The sequence below is a fragment of the Opisthorchis viverrini genome (genome assembly GCF_000715545.1).
Source record: "Opisthorchis viverrini unplaced genomic scaffold opera_v5_407, whole genome shotgun sequence".
In the NCBI taxonomy this organism is placed as follows: domain Eukaryota; kingdom Metazoa; phylum Platyhelminthes; class Trematoda; order Opisthorchiida; family Opisthorchiidae; genus Opisthorchis; species Opisthorchis viverrini.
Genome location: NW_008752064.1, coordinates 228,220 through 244,540, shown reverse-complemented (window position 1 = coordinate 244,540; position 16,321 = coordinate 228,220). Strand labels below are relative to the sequence as shown.

At 46.1% G+C, this 16,321-nt stretch overlaps 2 protein-coding genes across 2 annotated transcripts in view; one reads left to right on the top strand and one right to left on the bottom strand.

Annotated features, from left to right (window-relative positions):
• T265_10784 (hypothetical protein) overlaps positions 1 to 8,930 on the top strand; it is a gene marked incomplete at both ends in the record, with an annotated part of 11,321 nt that extends 2,391 nt beyond the window's left edge. Inside the window, 3 exons of the mRNA XM_009177254.1 lie at positions 76 to 215; positions 7,484 to 7,725; positions 8,837 to 8,930. Of these exons, the coding sequence (XP_009175518.1) occupies positions 76 to 215; positions 7,484 to 7,725; positions 8,837 to 8,930 (476 nt within the window). The remainder of the gene's footprint in view (positions 1 to 75; positions 216 to 7,483; positions 7,726 to 8,836) is intronic.
• The window catches only part of T265_15249 (hypothetical protein), a gene marked incomplete at both ends in the record, with an annotated part of 40,123 nt that overhangs the window by 15,188 nt on the left and 8,614 nt on the right, over positions 1 to 16,321 (bottom strand). The window contains 5 exons of the mRNA XM_009177253.1: positions 940 to 1,302; positions 3,977 to 4,280; positions 5,518 to 5,636; positions 6,729 to 6,944; positions 8,735 to 8,898. Coding sequence (XP_009175517.1) covers positions 940 to 1,302; positions 3,977 to 4,280; positions 5,518 to 5,636; positions 6,729 to 6,944; positions 8,735 to 8,898 — 1,166 coding nt within the window. The remainder of the gene's footprint in view (positions 1 to 939; positions 1,303 to 3,976; positions 4,281 to 5,517; positions 5,637 to 6,728; positions 6,945 to 8,734; positions 8,899 to 16,321) is intronic.

Sequence of the window (16,321 nt, the reverse complement as noted above, 5' to 3'; positions counted from 1 at the left end):
AGTCGATGATGCTGGATGTTTTCCCGGATTGAGGTGCCTGCAGCACAACCAAATACCCGTTTTTTAATCACCTAGTTACTAACACGTTGACTCCATCCACAACTAGCCACGCTTCTGAGGCATCGGTGGTCGAAAACCTGAAGACGCCTCACATCATCTACCCGAAGAGGTCATGTCTCGCACCCATACAACAACACAGCCCTTACTGTAGCCTGGTACACACGACCCTTAAGATCCAGTGAGATGCCTTTTTGACGCCACAAGTGACGCAAATTAGCAAACGTGATTCGAGCCTTTGAGATTCTTGCACTGACTTCATCAGACACACTTCCGTCAGAGCTAATACAACTACCGAGGTATGTATGCGATGAATTTGTAATCAAATACCAGTCACAGCCGGACAGAGTCAATCGCTATCCCTACAGGGAGCGATACCAATAATACCATGGGAGAATCGTACCAAATGTCGCGGCTAGTGAGGAACTTCTATTGTGGACCTGAAGAGCTTCTGAGAGTATTGGAGTGACTTCCACATTCGCACACAATCCGACTATGTGATATCGATGCTCCCCCTTGGGTTTTGCCAATGGCGTGCGCCATCTTTACTCGATTTAATATACCTGCCTGTCGAAGGGATTTGGTGAGGGGGGGATGTTTATCCTCAGATTCAAACAGCCCCTTGGAGTTGATCGTTAAGTGGAAATCGAAAACGTGGAAGCATGACAGGTCACTTAGAGATTGGGTTACTCTCTTAACAAATTGCACGAATTTGAGGTTCAGGACACCCTAAATGAGGAATACGACTCGGTCATTTATAAGAAAAGGGCCATCACACTCATAGGCAGTTAATATAATATAACCACTTTTCAGCAAAGATTCCCTCGCATAAATGGTTAGAATGGCTACCGTAGCAAAGGAAAACAGATCGGAAAAACCCACCTGATCTACTGACATAGACAAACAGGCTGACTTGATCAGTGCATTCACTCGCACCACCGTGTCCGCACCAGATCCCTCAGCAAAAACGCTCTGGAACTGCTGTTTGGCCTCCGCTGCACGGCCCGACAAAGCCAGGTAGGTCGCATGCAGCAGTTTCGCCTTGTTATACGCCGCTTTTGCTTTTGCTATCTGATCAGCAGTCGGTTTCGTGGACGGAGATTCCGCTGGGTTTGGTTCCACGGTCTCCCCTGCGTTTAGGCCATTGATCGGGACAGCTGACGTCGGGTTAGTGGCACTGTCATTGGGTTCATCGCCATCGGCTGTCGGCTTGGATGATTCTGGTGGAGTAGGATTTGCTAAAGCCTGCGAAATTGTCGGAGAAACCAGTTCGAGGAGTATGACTCCATACAGTTATCAAAAATTAGCAAAACAGAATGCTTGTGGGTTATGATTCATACCATTTGTCTCAGCCTAGGGAGACTATGGATAAACGCTCGCTCCACGTGAGCGAGCATCAACTGCACCCCAAATAGAATTACGGCAGTCGTGGTACTGTCCTGTACTCAGTGTTGACAGTTTTGCAAAAATCCTGCAGCTAGCTGGTACACATCCTTGATTTCTTTCTCTTAGGCATCCACTGCGCACTCACGGAAGATTTGTGAACTGAGCTTTAGTTGAAGATGGCCTGATGTATGGTGAGGTAGTTCTGATCAGGGGAAAAGGGGATCAACAAATTCTAGCCTATCTAAGGAGGATTATCACAAAGACCCAAAGTTTATTACATTTGGAGTGCTTGTCAACGTTTTCTACGCCGTTTAGCCCAAGAAACATCCGAAATGAGAAGCCATCTCGTGAGGGAGCAGTCGCCGAGATGTGCGACAGTTTAACTCCTCAATAACTGGGGACGGGTCGGTGTTATCAGTGAAATGAGGACAAACTCTGACAATACATATTCGATTCCTGCAGTATCGCGACAAAAATTATTCACGTAAAGGACGGAATTATTCATCCGTTTTTGTTTCGCTAATTAAATAAGGCAATAGTTTTCAACAATGGAGGGATTTAGAAGCTGTAAGGAACACAGATTCATAGACGCGCTCTTGCATCAATGGTTGTGAACCCGTTTCAGCTTGCTTTTGAAGGCCGCCAAGATCCGCTTACTCATTCGTATAGATCGTTACTAGCAATCCGTTAGTAAGAATTGGAGCCCTACGCTTGAAAGTTTTCCGTACATCTAGCAACCAGACCAAAGCCTTTGTACTTAGATTCGAAAAACAGATCAAAACCAGTTTGAATAATTCTTGGTACATCGTGTCAATTCTAATTTCACAGGTAGTCACAGTAAGCGATGCTTTGTCATGTGAGGTGTTGGGAGAACACAAGACGCCATTCATTGCAGTTTTCACTGCGCTCACATAATCACATTACGAAAAGCTAATAAGCAATCTCCTGGACCAGATTATCGCAACTGCACCAATACCTATCATCCGACCGGAGTGGAACAGGGCCTGCCAGGCTGATCTAACTACTGTTCTTCGCCTAGCGCCCAATTATTACCTACAGTGCACTATTTCGAGAGGTGGGCTGGACTAGGAAAGCGTAATTAAGGAGGGTTCCCAGTCCGTGAGATTATTTTATTTTTTTATTACAAACACGAGAATCGCAAAAAAGAGATAACTGATGGTGAGGGACCCCCTGCCAAGACGGCAAACTAAGGACAGCGAAATGCGTGCAAAAGTTTAAACCACAAGTCGGTAACTGGTCGGCTCAGAGGGCGGTGGAGTGTGCTAGAAGGCATTTACAGGAAGGTTGGATAGTTAACGCAAAAAGAGAAAGGTTATCGGAACCCACGATGTTTCATGCTTCCTACCTCTTTCGGAAATACATCACACCTCGCGGACAATCCACAGAGCCATCGTGTGTATATGGTTCCGGGAAGCACATATCCGAAACAGTTCTGAAGCTAATTTACCTTGTCTAACATTCGATTAGAATATGTACAGTTCGAAATAAAATCGACAACTACCTAGCTGGCAACACTATTGAAGCAGAAAAACGAAGTACACAAAACTGACAGCAATGTGCGGAAAGTTATGGCACAGATTACAGTAGGGACGAGATCAGCACAACTAAATTCGACAACAAGCAGGTAAATGCGGCTGGCAAATAATATGCCCGGAAGCCGAATCGCAACCAGTTACAGAAAATCTAAACCTGTTAACTTTAATGACTGCATAAATCGAAGGTCTTAAAGTGTGCCACAGCAAGGATGTAACAGGAAAGTCACATCGGGACAGCAGAAATGCTCGAATGAGATGTATATCACATTTCGCCAAATCATACAGACAGCAACACACAAAACGAGCATCACCGAACCAGTGAACACTGCTCATTGATAGATACAGGGATGTGGGAAGACATGAATGAAATTAATCATTTTTTTAATGTTCAACAAGTGTGAGTGGTAAGCAAACAATAAATCGGGCGGAACAAGCTGAATAATGAATAAATGACTGTATGTCGGAAGTGCCGAACAGCTAAGTAGATTGCGAGAAGTTCACGGCCAAAAGTGCTATATCGAGTCTGTGCAGGTTGTAAGCGATGCGAGAAGAATGATAAAGGCTGTATTTCACCGTGGACCTCATGTTGTAGAGCTGCACCAACTGCGGTTTGTGAGGCATCAGTAACCAGAACAAGAGGTGTAGACGGATCAGGATTTATATGTGCCAAATTGGTTGCCTGATTTAACACATACTTGACTGTTTCAAATGACCCAGTGACCTCCGCCGTAAGAGTGAAGTTACGATGCAATGCGAGGCGATGCGATGAGATGCGATGGAATGCGATGCGATGCGATGCAGTAGGGCTGAGATACTGCCAGGTTGTCCACGTCTGGACAGAAGTAGTTGAGATGCATAGGCTGGGTTCGAACCAGCAGCCTTAGGGTTATCAAGTCCGCGCCATAACCACTGAGCCATGTTGAGCTCAACAAAACAAGCTGAAGCAAACTGGCCACATAAATCACGTTAAAACTTACTAATTCGAACAAGGAAACACAACTAGCCGCAGAGGTCATAGAAGCCTCATAGTCTCCTTTGGCCAGCGAATCCAGCGCCTTCTCTAGCATGTCATACGCCTCCCGGAATGGTCCTGTTGACACAGGCGGACTGGGTAGGGTGGAATCCAAGTCGGTACTATCGACTTCATGCGCGTTTGAACTCTCGTTTCCGCTAGACTCATCTGCCGCGCCATTGACTGCGGATACTGGTTTCTTTGAAGGGACTGATTTGAGGAACGGATCCCAAGCAAATGCACTGCAGATAAACGGGAAACATAAAGTACTAAAGTTCATACAGGCAATTAACAGTTTTCAGTTAGTAAACACCACAGTGATCGAAGGCCGAGGCGGCGGAAATCGTCAGACTTTTTAATATGAATAGAACAGAGCCGGTGAGTGTATGGAGAACGGTTTTTGGCCAGCTGAGCTAACACATGACGAGGGGAGTTAGTATTAAAAGTTTAGGGATAACATAGAATGTCCAACCCGACCGGTAGGCATTTTATTCCTGTTAACTCAAATGTTCCAAACGACAAAAACAAAATCCTTCAGCAGTGCCCCTATAATCAGGAGGAAGCACGCGGGCTTAGATGTTGCATGATTGCCCAAGTCCAGACAGGAGCACTATGAAAGTAGGTTCCCACAATCCGGTCAGTAGCCCTAATCAGTAACCGCTAACCCAACTCGAGATCAACCGATTTAACACTGGAATAAACCAATGAAACGTCGTAAAATACAGTCACGAGGTATGTTGGATTGGAATTTCAGGAAGAACCACACCTCGAATCCGACTCAAATTCACCCATGTTTCCCACCACCCACACTGACCAGCAAAATATTTTGGGCGAATTCTGACACCGATTAAGAGCTCTTGCTGATTGATTCTTGTTATGTATTGAAACTAGACCAAACGCGAAGCCTGATCACTCACATTGACGAAGCTTTTACGACAAAAGCGAAGTAGTGGTCGGTCTGCCTGTTCCCCCAGTTCTTCCCTATTATTCAGTTCAGTCTCCAATCAATCCAGGAAACCCCAGTGTGACAGGCACCAACTTTTGACGTCACCCTTCAAAGTGTGGGTAATCACAGAGACTATTCCATGGTCTACATGCGTCTGTACATTGAGTACACAATCCATTTGTGTTCTGGGGCTTGGTTATCCAAGGCGGACAGTAACTTTGTATAATAGGAATCATCCATACAAGGGAAGTTCTACTAGTGAGACCTCCTCGTGCGATGCGAGGGTAGTGAACTTAAAAATGCCGGAATACTGGTCTGCAGCTATCTTACGGTGTCGAATGTCGTTCATTACGAGCTACTTTGAGGTTGCTATCGATGTAATATAAGGCAAGGTAAAACAAAGCCACCCAGCTACCATAAAGTCCGAAAGAAACATGGAGGCTAAGACATCGATAAGTCGCTACAAGCTAGATGGAAACTAAATGTGTGCATACCATTCATAGACCAGGTCGTCAGTAGCTCGAGTGGTGATCCCTCAGCTATACCGTATTCGTACTCACCTCAAATAGTTTCTTATGAAGGCGGCTGCAGGCAAAGTATGCGGAATAGTGTTCCATTCAGTCAACGCTTTTTGTTGTCCAATCTTCTTCAAGGTCTGATCCATGCAGATAATGTTATCCTATGACGGAGAACAGATATGACAAGCGTTTGAAAGGAAGAGTTCGCTTTGGATTCAGTAAATGATGGAAGTCTTACACCAGACTTTAGAACAAACAACAAGGTGTAAAGGTTGGTAATGTGTCGAAATATTGGCAGCTCAGGTGAATTTATTGGTTGCTGATTAGGTGACTCAGGTGGCTGTTGATCTGTTCGCCGAGCTCGGCACCTGACTTGCAAATGTTTCGTCACCATACGTGGAGACAACATCAAGGGGCAGCCGGGTGGACACCCCCTGTTTGCCTGTGTGCATTTTTATAGCGTGTAAGGGCTATCTGTTATCTCCTGACGTGATTGGCTAGTTGGTTGACAGCGTTTTTCGTGACTTCACGAACGGATCAATAAAGTCACAATAAACGCTGTCAACCAACTAGCCAATCACGTCAGGAGATAACAGATAGCCCTTACACGCTATAAAAATGCACACAGGCAAACAGGGGGTGTCCACCCGGCTGCCCCTTGATGTTGTCTCCACGTATGGTGACGAAACATTTGCAAGTCAGGTGTCAAGCTCGGCGAACAGATCAACAGCCACCTGATCAACAACCGATAAGGTGTAAAGGTCTTAATGCGTGTTTTTAATCAATTATAACCATTGGGGCCTTTGATGGACTTTCATCTGAAAATTGAGGAAGCTGCCGAATTCAGTGCTGTTAATTTGTCGTCCGTGGATCATTAATAAGAGCTGACACACAGATTGTTTACCAAGCCTTTATGAATCGAAGAACTGACCTGTAAGGATGGTCATTCTTAGAGTGATCGTTTATCCAGGAAGAGTTGCTGCCAGAAGGCGTGACAGGAACATTACAATCGAGGAGTTGGTCACACCTTGTCCTTTGTAATTGAAAAGTGACCACTCTTCTGGGGGGACAAGGCTAAAGAGTAGGGTGACCAGCTACCAACGGGAAAGTTTCCGGTTTGAGTCTCTGCTTGGAGATTCGTGAGATATGCATCACTGGTGATTTCTTATAAGGATGAGACAGCCTCCAAGTTTTTAATTATGGAATGACTGCTTTAGGGGACGAATCGAATCAGTGAAGACTTGGGAACTTACCGCATTTTTGAACTCTTCAAAAATACAGCATGCTACAACATCCGGTAAGCAGTCCGTCCACTGCTCCAATTTTTCGTACAAATGCGCTCGACGATTGAGGGCTTTCAAATACCGGGGAGAAAGTTCTAGGGCTGATGTACAATCCACAATTGCAGATTCGTACTGCCGTTGATTCTCCTTCGCCGCCGCACGATTTTGGAAAAGTGCCGCACGTTCCTGTGAGGGAAGGGAGGGAAAGTGACTGGAAACTACTTAGTTCCACACGCCTGAATGTCTCAGGGACCAAGTCCGGCAATGGACCGCAGCTACAAGATCGAAAACCACTATGATTGATTGGGCATCGCAAAGAATGCAAAGAATAAACATGACCTTCAGTGAAGGACACACTTGTTATATATAGAGTGGAATTTCTATTGACACTCAGACTGCGGTGTGTCTACAGTGCTGTTAAAGATCAGTACTGGCCAGCAGGTAACAGAGAAGTAGGAAGTACTTCTCAGTAATAATAGATAATTGTTTAGCTGCAACACCCTTACGGTGGCTAGCTCCGCGGTAGCAGATGTGTGCGAAGCAAGCGACTATTTCAAGAGACCCAATAGACGGACACCATTATTACAAAGGCTAAGTCTTATACCCAGACGACACCAATTGTAACACTGCACAGAAGAAACACAGCGATATCTCCATAGGCGTCCCAAACCAGCACTCTGCTTTCTTTGGTGATTAATTGCGGTTTCCTAGTACCCAAGAGATAGATTATATTCTGTACGCAAGCGGAAATCCACACGGATCCCGCTTTACCGCCTGCAGTCAGGTGCTGCTCCGGCCGAGAAGCCTGTCCCGCACAAGATTGGCCAATAGTTCAGGACGCTTGCCGGTTCGGTATCAAGCCGAGATCTGATTGGTCGAAAGTCTGGACCCAAGAGCCAATCATGACCCAGTATTGGCCGAATGCGGTTGCCGATGTTTCATCCAGGAGGTTGTCGCCGCTTACAATGTATGGATGAAGTGCTGTACCAGTGTTCTTGATTCGGTTTTTGGCGTTAATACACCTTGTGCATCTTCGGTGGTTGTTTTTGAGGTGAAGGCTAGCTTGGGAGGCTAAAACCGAGAACTAAGCTGGGGAAAGTACCGTTACTACACAGTCCTCAAACAGAAACTTGCATTACAGCGGGGAAACATACAAACCAGACGTTCAACACCGAATGCTTGCCAGTCTAAGATATTCTGTCTCCTTCGAGTGAAACTACCAATCAGAGTGATGCCACCTGAGAACTCCAAATAAAGAGCTCTACAAAGAGGCGAAGAAGTCCCACACGTCTGTTACGTTGTCATTCCAAAGCATCTTAGGATATTATCGACCACGAAGTTGGAGAGGCACCGGGAGGTGAAACGCAGCCGTACCCATCCTGCCACAGATCGCCTTCCAGAGGTAGCGGTACTTCAAAACATAACTGGAGCCAACACATTTTTCCGCAGGAAAGTAAGCTGAGATGCTTGTGACAACAATATGAGGCCCCTCAGTCCGTCGACTGGTGTCGCACCACAGAGCTTTCTGAAATAAACTGTACCTTCCGAGAACACTAACAACCAGCGGGTACACAGGAACATACGCCTCCATGCACAACCAGCAGTCGCATCATGACAAGCATATCGGCTACGCACTTCGAGTTGTAATGATAAAAGCCACTGATTTACGGTCATCATCATCATCAAGGACAGCAACATCAGTGTTGCCACTGATGTTTCGCTGCCGTAGATTTACGGTCGAACATTGGCGTAGACGAGCGCCAATAAGAGCGAATCAGTATCATTGACAACCTCGTCGGTTATGAATGAGTAAAGCAAAAAGCTATTTTATAGGTAAAGGCATCGAAGGACCAGTGTCAAAGTTAATGTTGCCATCTACGACAGTGAAAAGGTGCATGAGAAGCCACACGACACATAATAAAGATACTAAAGACTTAAAAGTAGTCACAACGATTAACGTAATCAAAGCTGCTAACTTGTACGGCATCTTCTGGACAAACTTCAAGGCCTTCGTCGTACAGCTGTATGGCTTTAGCATATTGTCCTGCTTTGAAAAACTTATTTCCTCGATTCTTCAGAGCGATTGCTGACTCCAGGGGAGTTTTGGGAACAGACTCGGCCTCGGTCGAGGATGCCTGGTCTGAAAGGAAAAGAAACGGAGGATCCACGTGAACGGGTAAAAGAGCGCTATAGAGACAAACCGAGAGCCAAACCGAGGCAACCTCATTGCTAGAATGAAGATATAAGACAAGGTACTAAATCGAACAGGACGAGAGTTGACGAACCACCTAAAATGGGAAGGTAGATGGGGCCTGAAGAGTATACTAATCCGTTGGGTTACACCGTCCGGAACTCGTCAGCATTTATCAATGCCAAGCAGGTCCATGACGACCATCAGTATTACTGTTATTATCATCATTATGGGCGAAAACAAGGAATCAATAGTGTAGGATGAAATATAGGTGACCGTGACTAAATGGAGTTAGAGGGAATGAAACCGTCCAGCTGTAGCACCCTTTCGGTGCCTAGCTGCCATGCTACACGAAGGAAGCACGAGAGCTGGGATACCACCAGTTGTCCAAGCCTAGACAAGAGGAGTCGAGAAGCAGAAGTCTGGTTCAACCCACGGACCTTACGTCAGTAAATTCGCGCTCTAACCACTGAGCCATATCGACTAAGAGAAACTGAAATCCAGAAGCGAAGCTAACGAAAGTTAGCCCGCCAGATAATAGATACAAATTTGCCACAGAGTATGACTTACTTCTTATGGAAAGTCTTTCCAAGTACCGCTAGTGATCATCGCATGGTCGTAAACCCAATAAATACTTGCCAATTTTGCAGTGATGCGGTCGAAGACTAAATGATTCATGTGCACACCATCGGCTAACCATCACTCCGTGAAGCTGGAGCCATTGTGTCCCCTGCATTTTATCGTCAATCATTAAATAGCCACTGTGGCATTCCTCAGGTGACTAGCTGTCATGCTACCCGAAGGAAGCACGAAGTCTGAGATTTTTCCACCGTCAATCACGAAGCTGAAGAAGGGTATGGAAGAACAGATACACTTGACAGACTGCACAGGATGAGCGATGTCCTCACTCGGTATCTTGAAAGAACATAGTATTCGTGTATGATGACACACCTAAATGATGCTCTCTGATGAAAAAGATTAAGGTCAGGAAGAATCGATGAATCTTGCTCACGCCTAGAGAAGAGCAGTCGAGATGCAGATGTCCATGGACCTTCCAGGTTACGTCTTTAGCCACTGAGCCATTTCCATCTGGATCAGTGCTAGGTGGAAAATCTCCATCGGTTTAGATGTACTGGCTTTCACTTGCTGATTCACTATATGCGTGATACGTGATCGGAGAAACACGTTTAGTAAAAACGACCTTTAATATATCTTTGTCACAGGTGGGGCAAGATGGCTCAGTGGGTAGAGCGCGAATTTACTGACCAGAAAGTCCGTGGTTGGAACTCGACCTCTACCTCTCAACTTCCCCTGTCTAGGCTTTGGCAGCCTGGCAGTATCCCAGCCCTCGTGCTTCCTCCGGGTGGCATGGCAGCTAGGCACCAAAAGGGTGTTACAGCTGAACGATTATCTTATTTTTTTATCCTTATCACAGGTGGCTGATTGCGACAGATTCAGTTTGAGGGTTGTGGACCCAAATACTTGGAGATGGTACGAACGATGGATAGATTAGGACATACAGATATGTTGATGAATTTACCCCCACTATCTGGTCGGGTATTGTCCATAATGAAACGGCCTCCCAAGCACACCCCAGTGGACGGTCAAAACGGGCATTGTCTTCAAGTAATTACGTCATATGACGTTATAATGTGGCGAAGATAACATGGTAGTCGGTTCGATTCTTTATTCCGCGAATCAGAATTGAAGTCAGAAGGAGCGTGGGCAGAAAGTATGACCAGCATACGATAAAGTGAAAATAATAAAATAAAAATCAACATCCGTGTTGAATAGTCAGTACTGTAGACGGGTGATAAACTAAATTAGGAAGGACCAGGCGGGCGATGTTGTAGGGTGACGAGGGGAGCGTGCAGATTACGATCGGCAAGTGCGTTAACGGTGGTATTAACCAATTCCAACTGATACAACAAGAGAAGATTAGCGATCACGCCAAACATTGTGCAGTGGGACGTGACGTTGTGACGTAATGATTAAAAAACGTGGAACTAGAACACACACAGTCTACTAAGGTCGACTAGTATACACACTTCCAAATTTCTGTTCCACTGTGATACACAGACAGGCGAACCAAGTAGCTCAGACGACGCTTTCGAAATTCATACTTCTTAAATTCCCTTAATGACTCAGAAGTCATGGTACAATAACTTCCCAAATCTGTTTCTGCACACTGTCAAATTCCTCCAGGTTAACAAAAAATCTTTTCCAAATCCTCTGCACCAGTGAGCGTTTTAAATTTGATGGAATATTTCGTGTTCTTGAGGAAACACCGCTGTTTTGGAATACGACAGTACGCATACATCCACGGTAATCATCAAAGTATCTACTATACAGCCATTCCTCCTCTTCGACAGTTCAGATGTACTGCGACTTTCGTCCCCAGTATATATATCTCTCTCTGGTCGCCACCTTCTGTACAGTAGATTACGCAACCTACCTTCTATATAAACACAGTTTTAGTTGGTGCAGCTCTTCATTCGCACGCACTGTTGATCCGATGAAGCTGACTCAGTCGAAGTTACAGCTCCAAAGGATAACTTATTTGCATCCACTCCACTTGAAAGAGAAAAGGCCTTATGGTTGCTAACTTGAAAACTTCTGTACGCTATCAACAAGATGTTTCCGACTGCTAATTTGGACGCAACAGCCGAGTAACTGTAGACACAGGCCATTCTTCCGGCATTTCCCTCGTCTTCCAAATGCCATATGTGGGTCTAACCAGACTGATAACCACCAAGCGCGAATTGCATAAAAAAGGCACTGAACGACGGTCACCGAGTAATGTTCTGAATCGACCCACCAAGACCCTTAATTAGTTCAGATGGTTCATGAACATGGCCCGACCTAAAGCTGCCATATTGACGTTATGGCCGGGCTTGAGTGCTGCAACGATCCCGACTACATTGATTGGAATTTCGTTCCACAAGAAGCAACCATGCCAGGAAGGCCACAGGGTAGCAGTTAGACCAAGAGCAACGAGACCCCGTACTACGAGTAATCGTAATACGAGGCGATCTGAGGATAAGTCGTATTGTCCTCTACGACAGGAATGTGAAGGTAATAAGGTGTTTACTCCGGGGGGACCAGCATGCCCATATTAATGGAGGCGGCGATGCTACCTTCCTCCGAGGAAGGGCGAGTTACAAAAAGGTCGGTCCCAAAAGCCACACAGTCCTACCGCCCAACAGCCGGCGTATCATCCAATACGATCGAAATACTTTTAAAACTAAAGAGTCCGGTGCTGCCCAACAGGCACCTGCTGTGCGCAGCCGCATCGGGAATGAGACTATGATGCCTTATTTCATGGGCCCTCCAGTTAGGCCAATCCCATACAGCCTAGCAGGTCAAACTGTTGAATCACCGGGCATGGTCACCAAAGAAAAACTCTACATCGTCCCACTGCTTTGTGGGTCAGACTTTTGAGTCAAAGGCTCAGGGTAGGGTACCTCAACCAAACCCCATTCCTCGGCCTGGGTGACCAAAAAGTATCATTTGCCCGCGCAATTCGGTGTCCACCGATATCCCTTCCCACCACAACAGCAAACGTCGCTGAGTCATTTGACTGTCAGTTATCTGACCGAAGGGTCTTATGCTCCTCACTGCCTACTAACAAACTCACAAAATCCTTTCTATATAGGAGCTTTTAACGTCCGTACTCAATGCCGAATTGGCAAACAGGCAATGCTTGCTGAGACCTTATACTCTTTTAAAACTGATGTATGCTGTGCTTCCGAAATAAGACCCAAGCGTGGTTATGCATCTCAGAACGCTAAGGATGAACTCAGCTTTTTCACATATCTCCCTCCGTGTGTCCGATGACCCAGAAGCGATGACTCATGGAATATATGGCGTGAGAGTTGCACCCAGCCCCAGAGCTAAACGCACTATGCTGGATTGGATCCAAGTGAACAGTCGCCTTTGCGCCGTCCGGTTATCCAGTTTAATCAAAGTCAATGCCTCTCGGCATAAAAAGCGGTGCCTGATTGTAGTGTCGGCTTATATCCCGACAAACTGCAATTCTGATACTGAGAAGGATACTTTCTATCGAGAGCTATTCGGACTCATTCGTCAAGCGAAAAGCACTGACATTGTGATCCTTGCAGGCGATTTGAATGCTCAAGTAAGTCATCTGAGCTCCTTGGAATCACATTTGGGCGGTCGATTCGGAGTCGATGCTTGCCACACAGCACACAACTGAAGGAAATCGACTCCTTAACAGTCCACTGTCTGATGTATTTACGTACCAATTTATCAGCTCCCGCCTCCAATGCATAGCCACCTACTCCACCTCCCCAAATCCTCGGTGAAAGAAACTGCGGCAGCTACAAGCACTGTACAAGTACGTGGTATTTACAGTTGACAATGATGATGACGATGTAGATGTGCATTGGAGGTGGTAGCTGATGTAATTGATGCATCCATATAAAGGTTTCAGTATACTTTTTTATTGGGGAGATCGGGAGGGAGGTATGCACTGAAGGTAACAGCTTGGAGTCGCTCGCCACCTTCTCTACAGTAGATTACGCAACCTATCTTCTATATAAACACAGTTTTAGTTGGTGCAGCTCTTCATTCGCACGCACTGTCGATCCGATGAAGCTGACTCAGTCGAAGTTACAGCTCCAAAGGATAACTTATTTGCATCCACTCCACTTGAAAGAGAAAAGGCCTTATGGTTGGTAACTTGAAAACTTCTGTACGCTATCAACAAGATGTTTCCGACTGCTAATTTGGACGCCACAGCCAAGTAACTGTAGACACAGGCCATTCTTCCGGCATTTCCCTCGTCTTCCAAATGCCATATGTGGGTCTAACCAGACTGATAACCACCAAGCGCGAATTGCATAAAAAAGGCACTGAACGACGGTCACCGAGTAATGTTCTGAATCGACCCACCAAGACCCTTAATTAGTTCAGATGGTTCATGAACATGGCCCGACCTAAAGCTGCCATATTGACGTTATGGCCGGGCTTGAGTGCTGCAACGATCCCGACTACATTGATTGGAATTTCGTTCCACAAGAAGCAACCATGCCAGGAAGGCCACAGGGTAGCAGTTAGACCAAGAGCAACGAGACCCCGTACTACGAGTAATCGTAATACGAGGCGATCTGAGGATAAGTCGTATTGTCCTCTACGACAGGAATGTGAAGGTAATAAGGTGTTTACTCCGGGGGGACCAGCATGCCCATATTAATGGAGGCGGCGATGCTACCTTCCTCCGAGGAAGGGCGAGTTACAAAAAGGTCGGTCCCAAAAGCCACACAGTCCTACCGCCCAACAGCCGGCGTATCATCCAATACGATCGAAATACTTTTAAAACTAAAGAGTCCGGTGCTGCCCAACAGGCACCTGCTGTGCGCAGCCGCATCGGGAATGAGACTATGATGCCTTATTTCATGGGCCCTCCAGTTAGGCCAATCCCATACAGCCTAGCAGGTCAAACTGTTGAATCACCGGGCATGGTCACCAAAGAAAAACTCTACATCGTCCCACTGCTTTGTGGGTCAGACTTTTGAGTCAAAGGCTCAGGGTAGGGTACCTCAACCAAACCCCATTCCTCGGCCTGGGTGACCGAAAAGTATCATTTGCCCGCGCAATTCGGTGTCCACCGATATCCCTTCCCACCACAACAGCAAACGTCGCTGAGTCATTTGACTGTCAGTTATCTGACCGAAGGGTCTTATGCTCCTCACTGCCTACTAACAAACTCACAAAATCCTTTCTATATAGGAGCTTTTAACGTCCGTACTCAATGCCGAATTGGCAAACAGGCAATGCTTGCTGAGACCTTATACTCTTTTAAAACTGATGTATGCTGTGCTTCCGAAATAAGACCCAAGCGTGGTTATGCATCTCAGAACGCTAAGGATGAACTCAGCTTTTTCACATATCTCCCTCCGTGTGTCCGATGACCCAGAAGCGATGACTCATGGAATATATGGCGTGAGAGTTGCACCCAGCCCCAGAGCTAAACGCACTATGCTGGATTGGATCCAAGTGAACAGTCGCCTTTGCGCCGTCCGGTTATCCAGTTTAATCAAAGTCAATGCCTCTCGGCATAAAAAGCGGTGCCTGATTGTAGTGTCGGCTTATATCCCGACAAACTGCAATTCTGATACTGAGAAGGATACTTTCTATCGAGAGCTATTCGGACTCATTCGTCAAGCGAAAAGCACTGACATTGTGATCCTTGCAGGCGATTTGAATGCTCAAGTAAGTCATCTGAGCTCCTTGGAATCACATTTGGGCGGTCGATTCGGAGTCGATGCTTGCCACACAGCACACAACTGAAGGAAATCGACTCCTTAACAGTCCACTGTCTGATGTATTTACGTACCAATTTATCAGCTCCCGCCTCCAATGCATAGCCACCTACTCCACCTCCCCAAATCCTCGGTGAAAGAAACTGCGGCAGCTACAAGCACTGTACAAGTACGTGGTATTTACAGTTGACAATGATGATGACGATGTAGATGTGCATTGGAGGTGGTAGCTGATGTAATTGATGCATCCATATAAAGGTTTCAGTATACTTTTTTATTGGGGAGATCGGGAGGGAGGTATGCACTGAAGGTAACAGCTTGGATGCATGCGCGACTGCGCCACATGTGACAATGTCTGTAACCATTGGTGCGTTCCGTCACAGAGTCCCCATCCAGAAAGATGGCAACGACCAAGACAGTTGAGCTTGCTGGCAATAAAAGTGGTCAGTCCTGGTGTTTGAACCTGAAGACGGGGTATTCACATTGGTGTAATCGAAGGTTGAAGAACGAATACATGAAAGTTCAAGAAAGAAGGCGTTAGCGGTACCAAGCTTTCACAGCATAACTGCTCTGGTGCGGATCACAGTTACGAACAAATTACCCACAATCTGGAATTCTGGGTTCACAAAGAGCCAATTAGCAGAAGCTCCAGTCTGGAGAGAATCTGTGATTTTCTTACCGAGTAGCGGCGATTTTGCGGCCCCTGACTCGATAGGTCAGTTAATTATTAGCCACCCAGCCGACACACCTCTGCAACTACCTTTGCATCGATTAGCAGCCATATCTTACATCGTCTCCAACCATGCACAGCGGAGATCATGCGGGCCCATCCTGGAAGGCGACAGTAATCAATATAATCATCGACAGCATGGCATCAGTGTTCAACACCGATGCTTCACTGCCGTACAACCATGACTTATTTGAAAACCTTATTGTAAAGAAAAGAGTAAAGGTGGACGGGGGAGGGACTTAGTGCTAGCTTAACACAATCATTCCGAGGTGCCTACACCTCCAGACATTCACTCAGGCAATCTGGATAGAAACTGACAACAAGAACGCCACTGACATCGGTTGGCAGCCATATCTTG